The 11,981-nt window shown below is 46.9% G+C and overlaps 2 protein-coding genes across 6 annotated transcripts in view; one reads left to right on the plus strand and one right to left on the minus strand.

Annotated features, from left to right (window-relative positions):
- Nucleotides 1-1,753, minus strand: part of P2rx3 (purinergic receptor P2X 3) — a 40,120-nt gene extending 38,367 nt beyond the window's left edge. Inside the window, exon 1 of the mRNA XM_032901983.1 lies at nucleotides 1,595-1,753. Coding sequence (XP_032757874.1) covers nucleotides 1,595-1,606 — 12 coding nt within the window. The 5' untranslated portion in view covers nucleotides 1,607-1,753. The remainder of the gene's footprint in view (nucleotides 1-1,594) is intronic.
- Nucleotides 1,754-1,818: 65 nt separating this feature from the next.
- On the plus strand, nucleotides 1,819-11,954 carry Ssrp1 (structure specific recognition protein 1). 5 transcript variants are annotated; one of them, XM_032903615.1, is made up of 17 exons: nucleotides 1,819-1,957; nucleotides 2,409-2,604; nucleotides 3,027-3,212; nucleotides 4,398-4,503; nucleotides 4,757-4,947; nucleotides 5,051-5,281; nucleotides 5,413-5,516; nucleotides 5,601-5,729; nucleotides 6,009-6,230; nucleotides 6,865-6,937; nucleotides 7,325-7,463; nucleotides 7,588-7,633; nucleotides 9,094-9,223; nucleotides 10,197-10,367; nucleotides 10,490-10,578; nucleotides 11,067-11,253; nucleotides 11,483-11,954. In XM_032903615.1, the coding sequence occupies exons 2-17, from the start codon at nucleotides 2,551-2,553 to the stop codon at nucleotides 11,552-11,554; spliced, it is 2,130 nt and encodes a 709-aa protein (XP_032759506.1). In that variant the 5' UTR covers nucleotides 1,819-1,957; nucleotides 2,409-2,550; the 3' UTR covers nucleotides 11,555-11,954. The 5 variants fall into 5 exon arrangements, with proteins under 5 accessions (XP_032759506.1, XP_032759504.1, XP_032759507.1 ...); XM_032903613.1 differs by having other exon boundaries at nucleotides 2,427-2,604; XM_032903616.1 differs by having other exon boundaries at nucleotides 2,512-2,604.
- The last annotated feature ends 27 nt before the right edge of the window (nucleotides 11,955-11,981 follow it).

Raw genomic sequence — 11,981 nt, forward strand, 5'->3', positions numbered from 1 at the left:
TCCTGTAAGCCAGGCAACTGTAGCCCAGTGCCTAGTCTCTCCCCTTGGTACTCTGGAAGCTAACAGTGCAGGGCCAGGGCGGCGGACCACCTTTTTATTCGTCTCTACTCCACTCCCCTGTGATGTCACAGCAGGGGTGGGGTCTCCAATCCTGGGCTCCAGATTGCCTGAGATGCAGCTGGCTAAGGCCCTCTGGGACTGATGTTTCATCTGCACTCTGTCTACTGTTTCTATTCTGTTCTCTTACGCTGTATCCCTATCCCAGCTCACCAGCTGCGTCAAATTCTCCAAAGCCCCTGGTAACTGCCCATTCTTGAGTTAGCTCATCTGCCTGAGCCAAGAACTCCACTTTGAGTGTCTGCCGATTTCTACCTAATAGCACAAATAGAGATAAAGGGTCCTTGACAGGTCTGTGTCTCCTGGGAGGAAGAGCCACGAATTTCTTACCTCCTCCTCTCTGCCCTCTAGAATTGCATTAGGTTGTCTAGCTGGTCTCAAACTTGATATGTTGCTATACCTCAAATTCACAATCCTCCTGGCTTAGTCTCTGAGTGTTGTGATTCCAGGTTTGTAATACTGCGAAGTGGAAAGTTGCTTACTTCTAACTCTAGTTGGCAGCAGTGGTGGAAACTCTTCTAGTTGTACAGAAATTACTGAACTCTCCCTTTCTTTTGAACCCTGAAGTTATTCAAATCTTTTGTTAGGGTGTGTGCTCCTAAAAGGCTGGGCTGTTTTCAACCATCTTCAGTAGTTTTGTCAGATCCTAGACATGTGCCGAATTAGCAATAGGTTCTCATTACATATCTTAAGCCCAGTTTGACTCAGCTGAATAGTGGCAGCAGTGGTTAAAGTCACAAGTACTGAATGACAAGAATGCATTTTATCTATATTATATCTCAGGATTGAGTTAGCAAGTCAGTGCAATTTCCAGGGAGACCGGGAGTTTAAATATCCTGTCTTTTTGTAGGACATATGCCAGCAATCACTCTAAATTACGATAAACTGTTAAAAGAGTTCTAGGTTCCAGCTTTGATGCCAATGTACTGACACGCCGGGTAAATCTTCTGTGGTTTCATTTTTCTCATCTGTAAAATGAGGAAGGCAAGATAAACTCAAGCATCTCTTTCAGACCTGGCTTCAGATTTTGCAAGATGCACTCTGGTGCTATGTGAGGCCATCCAGGCTTCTGCCAACGCAGGCTGATGTGATTTCAAGTAAGTTCTAGCTCAAAGGTAAATCTGACACCACCACTTGAACTTAATGCAGCCATCTGCTGGGCTCTTCCTGAGAACCCACAAATTAGGGATATGGATGGGATGGTGTTGGGGGGTGGAAGGTGAACTCATTTCAGAAAGGATCTCATCTGCTTGCCAGGGTACAGCTGGAAAGCAAGCACAAACACCGACACCCGCATTCCCTTTGCAGCTAGCGGAGACGTCATTTCTGGCCACAGCTCTGTATTTTTATTTATTTATTTATTTATTTATTTATTTATTTATTTATTTATTTATTTATTTATTTTTTGTTCAACAGACTCCTTCCCAGATTATTCACAGGAGGGAGGAACCTGCATGATTCCAACAAACATACAAACCTGAAACCGCATAATTTCCCCTCGGAATCTAGTCTTTGAAAAGCAGCCTGTAACTTTCTAAGGAGCGATCCCGTTTTCTAATCAAGAAATCAGCCTCGTGGGATCCCGTAGCAAGACCCTCGCTTTAGACGACCAGGGGCACCGACGCTCTAGGCGACAGTCCCGTTGGTCGGCCCGGATGATGCCTTTCTAGCCAGGTCTTCCTCTCTATGGTTTGTGCGCGACTTCCGGTGGCGGGACGCGGAACCGCGCACGCGGGAAAAGGTTCCCCGGCACCCCCTCCCCCGCATCCCTATCCCCTCCCCTGCGTCCCCCTGCGCCCACCGCCCTCACTGTGTCGTCGCGAGGCTGCAGTTCGAAGAGGTGGGTGGTCGCGATTCCCGGGCTCTGGGTGTGCATGGGCCCTGCTCCCCCGCGGGACGATTGGGATGGATTGATCCGCGTTCAAATTCGCGGGCAGTGGGCGAATCCATTTTAAAAGAAGGGGGAGAAACGTAGATTCACGGGGGCCTCGGGGTGGTGGGATCGCTGGGATCAGGACACTACCCTCTGAGCGGAGTTGAGGTGCGCTCTCTGAGCCGGTCCCAGGTTCCGCCGATTGTTGCGGTGCCTGTCGGTGGAACGTACCGAGAGGGTGTCGGGTTGAGATGTAAGCGCCACTATAGGCCTGGCTCTGCACCTAGGGTCCTGGGCCTTGGCCTCAGGAGCGCTGCAGAGCCGGTCAGTAAGATTCCCAGGCAGTAGAGAACTTGAGATATTCCAGGCACAGCTACTCATGAGTGAGCGAAGTAAGGTGTTGTTTCTTGCTTATCAGTCTCCTTCCCGAATTCAGATTCACACCCTGCTGAACATCTCTACACACCTAACCAGGAATTGGGGCCCAGCATCCAGATAAGGGTTCGTTTTCTCTGGTGCAGCTTAGGGCTGTGTGCTCAGAACACCACGGGCAGGTGAACATGGCAGAGACATTGGAGTTCAACGACATCTTCCAGGAGGTGAAAGGGTCCATGGTGAGAATGACTTGGGCTTTTAATAAAGGCAGAGAGGGGAAAGAGTTCTTGTCTTATTAACAAAAAACTTAACTCTGACTACTCTTTTAGAAACAATGTATCAGTGTCCGCCAAGCGAAAACATCAGCAAAGTCTCAAGAGTTACATGATACTGAGTTTGAAGAGATTGCGTGTGTAGTTCTATCCTAAATCCCTGTGTTAAAAAAACCAGGAACTGGAGCCCTTACAGGGTTTCTGACGCTAGAGCCAAGCTTTCAAGACTGAAAATCTTAATGTCTCTTGTGTCTTTTGACTTGATTTCATCACAACCTGTTGCTTTTTTATTGATAAAATGGCCAGCCTGTATTAATGTATGGATGAGGGGTTGAAAGGACCCTCTTCGCGTGTATCTTGTTCTGATTTTGGGTCTGTATTTTGGGCAGAATGATGGGAGGCTTCGATTGAGCCGTCAGGGTATCATCTTTAAGAACAGCAAGACGGGCAAAGTGGACAACATCCAGGCCGGGGAGTTGACCGAAGGCATCTGGCGTCGGGTAGCATTAGGCCATGGACTTAAACTGCTCACAAAGAATGGGCATGTTTACAAGTATGATGGCTTCCGTGAATCGGTGAGCAATCTTGTTCTGTGACCCCCTATCTTTGTGACTGCCTTGTCTTGTTTATTTTAATCTTCTAGAGACAGTTTCTGTTCCTCTGATAATCATGTCATTGCTCATTTGGGTTCCTCAGAGCAGGGTGGTTGGAGACTATTGAACGAGAAAACCAGTGTTTTCTATGTTCAGTACCCGTGTCTTGTGCCTAGACTCTAGAAGGTTTTTTACCACCTTAATTTAGGTGGTGGTTTCCACTTGCTCCTTCTGTCCTGGTTCAGAAATTCTAGCTTGGTGCTCTAGGATTTTGCTTTTCCATTTTGAGCTGCTTTTGAGTTACTTGGTTTTAATATCCACTTTTATCAAAAGATCACCTATACAAAGTTTAGAAACTCAGTAAGGTCATACACGTATCTGGGAATTTAACTTTCTTTACTACGTTTAGCCAGAGACCCCAGAAACAAAAGGTTTTTGTTGTTGCTGTTGTTAAAAAAAATTTTCATTCATTAAAAATTATTTATTTTGGGGCTGGAGAGATGGCTCAGTGGTTAAGAGCACCGACTGCTCTTCCAGAGGTCCTGAGTTCAAGTCCCAGCAACCACATGGTGGCTCACAATCGTCTGTAATGAGATCCGATGCCCTCCTCTGGGGGCTCTGAAGACAGCGACAGTGTACTCATATACATTAAATAAATAAATTAAAAAAGAAAAAGAAAGTATTTAAAAAAAATTATTTATTTTATGTGCATGAGGCTTTGCTAGCATGCAAACCTGTGCACCATGTGCATGCCTGGTGTCCGCAGAGCTCAGAGGAAGGCATTGGATCAACTGGAACTAGAGTTACAGACAGTTGTGAACCACTGTGGGGTGCTGAGAACGACTCCAAGGTCTTATATCAGAAAAAGTTCCCTTAACTGCTGGGCCATCAGGTCTCTAGCACTTAAAGGGTTTTAAGCATAAAGGTTAAGAGAAAAGGCTTGAAAGAAGGACATCCCTGAGAGTAGGGCTGAGAGCATCTGGGTTCTAGAAACTGCCTCCAGTAACAAAGTAAAAGTGTTTTAAAACGTTTTCAGAGTCGGTATACTTAGTTAGCTGAAGTTTCTGAGGAAGATACATTGGTGAACTGAAATAGAGAATCTCAGGACATTTGTGCTAAGGCCCAGAGGTTTAACTGGGACCACACTTTTCTCCTTTTGATTTATAGGAATTTGAGAAGCTCTCTGACTTCTTCAAAACTCACTATCGCCTTGAGCTGATGGAGAAGGATCTCTGTGTGAAGGGCTGGAACTGGGGGACAGTGAAATTTGGTGGTGAGTGAGGGAGATTGAGCTTTGGGGAGAAGGTGGGGTGAAGAAGGGCCTCAGACAGTACCTTTGTTTACTCTTTCCTTGGCTCTAATTTCTTAATTTCAGTCTGTGTGTTTAGCACGGATTTGTCCAGCATGCACGGTCCACCAGACACTGTGCCTGGTTTTGGTAGTTCCTCCAGTCCTCTGTCTTGGTGGGACTGCTTCTGTCGACTCTTGGGGAGGAGCTTGCGATTTGACAAGCTCTTTCCTCACAGGGCAGCTGCTTTCTTTTGACATTGGTGATCAACCAGTGTTTGAGATACCCCTAAGCAATGTGTCCCAGTGTACAACAGGCAAGAATGAGGTGACCCTGGAATTCCACCAGAACGATGATGCTGAAGTATCTCTCATGGAGGTACGCTTCTATGTCCCTCCCACGCAGGAAGATGGAGTGGACCCTGTGGAGGTGAGGCTTCTGTATATTGGGCTGCTGGACATTGCCGAGTATACTTTGGCCGGCTGGCCTGGGAGCAGAGGCTGGCTGTTTGAATACCCATGTGTGTTCACAGGCCTTTGCCCAGAATGTCCTGTCAAAGGCAGATGTGATCCAGGCCACTGGAGATGCCATCTGCATCTTCCGGGAGCTGCAGTGTTTGACTCCTCGTGGTCGTTACGATATCCGGATCTACCCTACCTTTCTACACCTGCATGGCAAAACCTTTGACTACAAGATCCCCTATACTACAGTTCTCCGTCTCTTCCTACTACCCCACAAGGATCAGAGACAGATGTTCTTTGTGGTGAGCAAAACTTCCATGGCGTGCCTGGTTTTTGCCTGAGTCTTAAGTAGATAAAGGTAACTGATGCCTAGAGGTCTACATTGTTTAGTCACCTGGGGTTCAACACAGCCTTGTCCACTTGTCCTTTTCAGATCAGCCTGGATCCCCCCATCAAGCAGGGCCAAACTCGTTACCACTTCCTGATCCTCCTCTTTTCAAAGGATGAGGACATCTCCTTGACTCTCAACATGAATGAGTGAGTGTTCCACTGCACTTCCTTCTTGCTCTATTTAAGCAGGAGGTGGGCCTGCCTTCGGATTTCATCTTGTTTTGTTTTTAGGGAAGAAGTAGAAAAGCGCTTTGAGGGGCGACTCACCAAGAACATGTCAGGATCCCTTTATGAGATGGTCAGCCGGGTCATGAAAGCACTTGTAAACCGTAAAATCACAGTCCCAGGCAACTTCCAAGGGTAAGAAAATGGGCTGAGCAGCTCCGAAAAAAAAGAAAAAAAAGAAAATGGGCTGAGGTCCTGACCTGCCGGGGATAGGGATGAGGTGGAAAATGCTGCCTTAGAAAACAGATCTTTCCTGAGATGGGCACGCTCTACCAGCAGCCTGAGTGTACTTGTGATGCTCAACACGTCTGTCTAAGCACCATAGCGGTAGTGACTTCTGAGAGGCCAGCCTTAGATGTACCCTTGGGCTCTGCTGTGGCTGGTGCTGACTCCGCTCCCTGTATCCTCCATTAGGCATTCGGGGGCCCAGTGTATCACCTGCTCCTATAAGGCCAGCTCAGGACTCCTGTACCCACTGGAGCGGGGCTTCATCTATGTGCACAAGCCCCCTGTGCACATCCGCTTCGATGAGATCTCTTTCGTCAACTTTGCTCGTGGCACCACAACCACTCGTTCCTTCGACTTTGAGATTGAGACCAAGCAAGGCACTCAGTATACCTTCAGCAGCATTGAGCGGTAAGGACCTCCTCCTGTTACCTTCGGGCTGTCCTGATCCTAATTCCACGGCTGGGGTTCTCTGACTGTTCTAGTTGAGTTGAATTTTTTGTTCAGCTAACTCTGAGATCTTGTCCTTTAAGTACTCAGACTCTGGAAATATATCCATCACTTTTTTCTGTCTTAGAAAAGTTTGTTTGTTTATTTATTTATTTTTATTATGAAAGCTGTGTGTGGTTCTAGCCCATTCTTACCCATTCCCCCCCATGGTGGAAATATTATCTTTTTCTTGGAATGAGCTCTGTGCCCAGGAACACAACAGCTAATGTTTATTGAGTACTCAGGTGAGGGCTAAACCTTTTACAGAACCTCCGTGTTTAACCCTCATAACAATCCTGTGAAGGGCGAAGTGCAGACCAGTAAAAAGGTGAAACTCTTCCTTCCTATAATACTCCGGGCTCCGTGCCTTTTGTGACTAGCTACGCTGGCCTTTTCTGCCCCAGAACTCTTTAGGGCTGTGTATAACCTACCGATGTCCTGCATAGTGTGGTCATCAGCTCTAGCCCTACCCAGCCTAATGGTATCAGAGCTTTGTTTAGCCCCGCTGAGCTGGTCCCAACCATCTGTTAATGCTGCTTGTCCCCTCACTTCACAGGGAGGAGTATGGAAAGCTGTTTGATTTTGTCAATGCAAAAAAGCTCAACATCAAGAACAGAGGGCTGAAAGAGGTATCTGTGGGAAGGAAAGATGTGCCTCTCCTATTCTTTTTGTAGAGGAGAAAGGAGCAGAGACTTGGCTTCTTTTTCATTCTTTCTTTTCTTCTTACCCTTATAGAAAAAAGAGGTGCGTGTGGCTCCTTTCCCTTCCTGAGCAGGTTCTCTCTGCATGGCCTTAGATCAGTCTATGCAGCCTCTTAGGAGCCCCTGTGGGGCCAGGAAAGGGAGGGGCTTGGATTAACTCCCTCTAGTAGGCCCTGCATGTTGGCTGTGTGGACATTCCCGCTCACGCTCTCCTGGGAGCTGCTGTTCTGATTTCACAGGCGTGGGGAAGTGCTTTGAGTGCTCAGAAGTGCTGGCTTGAACATGGTGGCTGACACTCACTTCTTCCCTTACTAGGGCATTAACCCAGGTTATGATGATTACGCTGACTCTGATGAAGACCAGCATGATGCCTATTTGGAGAGGATGAAGGAGGAGGGCAAGATCCGGGAGGAGAATGCCAATGACAGCAGTGACGACTCAGGAGAAGAAACTGGTGGGCTAGCCTCTCTGCTGGGGCCTGGGCAGTCAGGCTCTACCCTGTGGCCTAGGCTCCATGTCTGGCTAAGGGGTGGGACTTGACTGGAGTGGAAGTTGATGCCATCTGTGTTCTTTCTCAGATGAGTCCTTCAATCCTGGTGAAGAAGAAGAAGATGTGGCAGAGGAGTGAGTTTTGACTGGACCTCACAGGGATAAGATTATAAACTTAAGGGTTTCTGAATAGTTCTCATGTCTCAGTGTTAGTTACAGTGGTCCAAGATGGAAAAATGACCCCCAATGAAGTTATACACGAATGCATTTGTGAAGGTGTCAAGGAATTCACTAGTGTACAGTATGCTTTGAAACCAGAGAAATGGAAAGAGAATGGGAATAAGCTAGTGCTTATACATGCTAGGGGTCCCCACTTGCAAGTGACAGACAGCAGTTACCCTTGTGCTTGTGAGAATCACTTAACACTCTGGATGTCCTTGTCAGAAAGTCACCCAACCTGGCTCTACAGGGTTGTGGTGCTTTGTTTTGTTTTTTAAGTTTATGAAAACAGAGAGTATAGGGATGCAGTTGACTTTAGGCACTACTGGATCTGGGTGCTTAGAAGTTGTAGGAAAACTATCTTTTGCTTCTGCTTTTATTATTTGTAGAAAGCTTGGTCCATGCCCCTCAGAATGCTAGGCAAAGTTAATGTGTAGGTTAATACCCAGAAGCACCTCCTGGTGAACAGCAAAGTGAATAGTGTGGTCTCTGGTCAGCTGCCCCTTCCTGAGCCTAAGTTAATACGTGCAGGGCTCTGATGAACCAGACCCTGCAGTTGGAATGAGCTCTCTCCCTGCAGAAAACTGGGACTGTTGATACACATTGGGTAGCAAAATCAAAACCAAATTGTGAATATCCTTCAGAAGCCCACTGCTTTTGCTCAGAAAGCTTAATGCACAGATGCTTATGAAGTGGGATGCTTGGGAACCTTTCAGCAGTGGGTGGGTGTCAGCAGCTGCTCAGAGGAGATGTGTTTTATTGGACAGAACAGTCAGTCAGACATAGGGGCTGGCTTTAGTTGAAGCTGGTTTTCCTCCCTTTTAGGGCTGTCTCTCTCTCTCTCACTCTCACTCTCAGATTTATTTATTATATATGAGTACACTGTAGCTGTCTTCAGACACACCAGAAGAGGGCATCAGGTCCCATTACAGATGGTTGTGAGCCACCATGTGGTTGTTGGGACTTGAACTCAGGACCTCTGGAAGAGCAGTCAGTGCTCATAACCACTGAGCCATCTCTCCAGCCTGGGCTATCTCTTTATCAGAAAAGATTGTAGTATACACTAAGGAGATGAGCACATGGAATGGTAAAGTAGGCTTGATGTCCTGCAGTACAGTATAGTACTGGAGGGCGGAAGTGGAGTAGAACCTGCCTTAGAGCAAAGCCCACTGAAACATTTGTTTTTCACTGATGGATTCTACAGATAACCAGAGCAGTGGTGGCTGCTCTGAGAAGGAATGGCAGGAAGTGGGTGGCAGTTGTGGTGGGAGCTGTCCTTGGGACTTACTCCCTTGGCTCTTTCTGGGCAGTATCTAGATTCCTTTTCCTTCTTCCTCTGTATCTTCCTCTTCTGAGTCTAAGCCTCATTCTGGCAGGTTTGACAGCAATGCCTCTGCCAGCTCCTCCAGTAATGAGGGCGACAGTGACCGAGAAGAGAAGAAGCGGAAACAGCTCAAAAGAGCCAAGATGGCCAAGGATCGGAAGAGCCGCAAGAAGTCTTCAGAGGTATTGGGAGCGAGAATGTGTGTGTTTCCGTTTTCTGCTTTCTTTCTCCTGTTCACTACCAGTAGATACTGTTGACTGTGTTGCTTCTGTAGGCTGGTTATGACTTTAGTAGGTATTTTCTAAGTTTTTCCTTTTGGTTCTGAGATATTTCGTTGAGGATCTGGGGTGGGTTTTTTTTTTGGTTGTTGTTTTGTTTTTTATTTTTGTGTTTTATTTGTGTTGTATTTTATTTTTTTGTTCATTTGACTAATTTTAATATTTTTGGACAATTTTATACATATATTTAGTGTACTATGATTTCCCTCCTTCCTGCTCTCTCAGCTCTATAATTAGTATCTCTTTTACTTCTTTCTTTTCTGGTGGGTTTAGTAAGGAGTGCTTGTGTGATGGGTAAGCATGGAAAGAGGGTTAGTTGCTGGAGCATAAGTAATTTACCAGTGGCTGCACCACTGAAGAAAGTGATTCGTGTTCTCCTTGCAATTGTTAACTACACGTAGCTCATTTAGAGGGAGCGAGCCCTCACGGATGCCTTTCCCACATCTGGTAGAGTATCAGTGGGCCAATGCCCTTAGTGCTTACAGTCACAGCAACCATGCTGTGTCTGGGGACACTGCTTTATAGCACTCCTCTCCTGTCTCTGGCTCTTGCCATCTGCCTGCTCCCTTTTTTAGCCAAGTTTCCTTGGCCTTAGTGACACACATGCTCTGTTTAGGACCAAGCCCTCAGTTGTCACTTAGTCTCAGCACATGACCAGATGTGAGTCTCTTAATCTGAATTAGGAGATGTCCTGCCTTTGCCCTAGGGGATCTCTCTGAGGAGAAAAAAGTCACCACCTTGTAGCTTAGGGCTGTTTCTCCGTGGCCCAAATCTACTTAGTTCTTCTGCATCTCCTCCTTTCCCAAGTACCTGCCTTGGGGAAGCTTGGGATAGTTGTAGGATGTGGATGGCTGGTAGCATTTGGTTTCTTACATAGGGGAAGAAGGGTAAAGATCCAAATGCCCCCAAGAGGCCTATGTCTGCGTACATGTTGTGGCTTAATGCAAGCCGAGAGAAGATCAAGTCAGATCACCCTGGCATCAGCATCACAGATCTTTCCAAGAAGGCAGGCGAAATCTGGAAGGGAATGTCCAAAGAGAAGAAAGAGGTGCGTGGCCGTGGAAGGAGGGGAGTGAGAAGGGCTTCGTGGGTGCAGGGCGTGCCCCTCCTGAGCAACTGTGCATGCAGATTTGCTTGCATCAGTCTGAGGAGTGCTTGTGCTTGTGGCAGGAGTGGGACCGCAAGGCCGAGGATGCTAGGAGGGAATATGAGAAAGCCATGAAAGAGTATGAAGGAGGAAGAGGGGACTCGTCTAAAAGGTGAGTGTTGGGAACATAACGGCTAATGACTGCTTAGAGCAGATTGTGTTTTCCAGGTCAGAATAGAGAATTCCTGTGCACGTTTTTGACAGCAGTTAAGTAGTGCTTCTTATGCCAAGTATGGGTGATGAATTCAGGTTGAGGGATAAATATGGCCCATTTTCCTAGATGAGTTTTACTTGAAGTAATAGGATGTAGTTCAGAAGAAAGTTTTCTTGTGAAGCCTAATACAAAGTTCACACGAGCTTTTAAATAAAACAAAAGTGTTCAGTAAGTTCTGCATGTAAGTTGGTTTGGCTCTGACCCTGGTTCTTCGGGGGTACTTGTGTATGATCCTGTCCTTTGGTGCACTTTAGGCTGACAGTGACATTACATTTGCCATGGTGAGAATAGTGTGGCCAGTACTGGGAAAAGTCCTCATTAAAGCTATGAGAAATATAATACAGAAAGCCTAATGACCAGGCTTCTTTTCCATGTTCCTAATCTAGGGACAAGTCTAAGAAGAAAAAGAAAGTAAAAGCAAAGTTGGAAAAGAAATCCACTCCCTCCCGGGGCTCGTCATCCAAGTCTTCATCCAGGCAGTTGAGCGACAGCTTCAAGAGCAAAGAGTTTGTGTCCAGTGACGAGAGCTCTTCAGGCGAGAACAAGAGCAAAAAGAAGAGGAGGCGGAGCGAGGTTGGGCAAGGATATGGGGGCTTAGAGCTATGCGTGTCTGGGGGTGGGTAAGGCCCAGTTGTGGTTGGTCTGTGTGAGTAATGAGTTAGAGAAGACCGGTGGACTTCTGAGGTTTTGGTGAGTCCAGGAGTTGTAGGAAGAACTAGGCGTTAGGAACCCTTTACCATTAAGTGGCTGGGAAGGTAGCTGGCACTCGACACATTTACCCTAAGAGAACTTTGGTTTTTAGGACTCTGAAGAAGAGGAACTAGCCAGTACTCCTCCAAGCTCAGAGGACTCTGCCTCAGGATCTGATGAGTAGAGGAAGAGAATTCCTGCCCTTGCCCTGTCACACCTCCAGGCTCCCTACTCAATTGGTACCAGTGTCTATGGATTCTGTGCCATCTGAGTAACTGCTCTTGGTGGCTTCCACTTCCCTGAGGCTTTGAGGGAAGCACCTAACCTCTGCTTTGCAAGGAAAGCTCCGTGCAATCTGGAAAGAGACTGGGTACTGGCAGCGCATCGAAGGATCCAAGTCCTCATCCTACTTTGCTACTTTCCTGACTGTAGGGGCAAAGCTGCTTCCTGTCCTGTTCAAGTTGCTGCAGCAGGGGTCATGCGAAGTCAGGCCTGTAGCTCCTAATAGGGGCCTATTTCTACTTTTATTTTGTATTTCTGGTCTGTGAAATCAATTTAATAAAGGGAACTGACTTTGGAAACGATGTCCTTTGTCTCCTTTCCCACTTTGC

The sequence above is a fragment of the Rattus rattus genome, chromosome 5 (genome assembly GCF_011064425.1).
Source record: "Rattus rattus isolate New Zealand chromosome 5, Rrattus_CSIRO_v1, whole genome shotgun sequence".
NCBI classification, from domain to species: domain Eukaryota; kingdom Metazoa; phylum Chordata; class Mammalia; order Rodentia; family Muridae; genus Rattus; species Rattus rattus.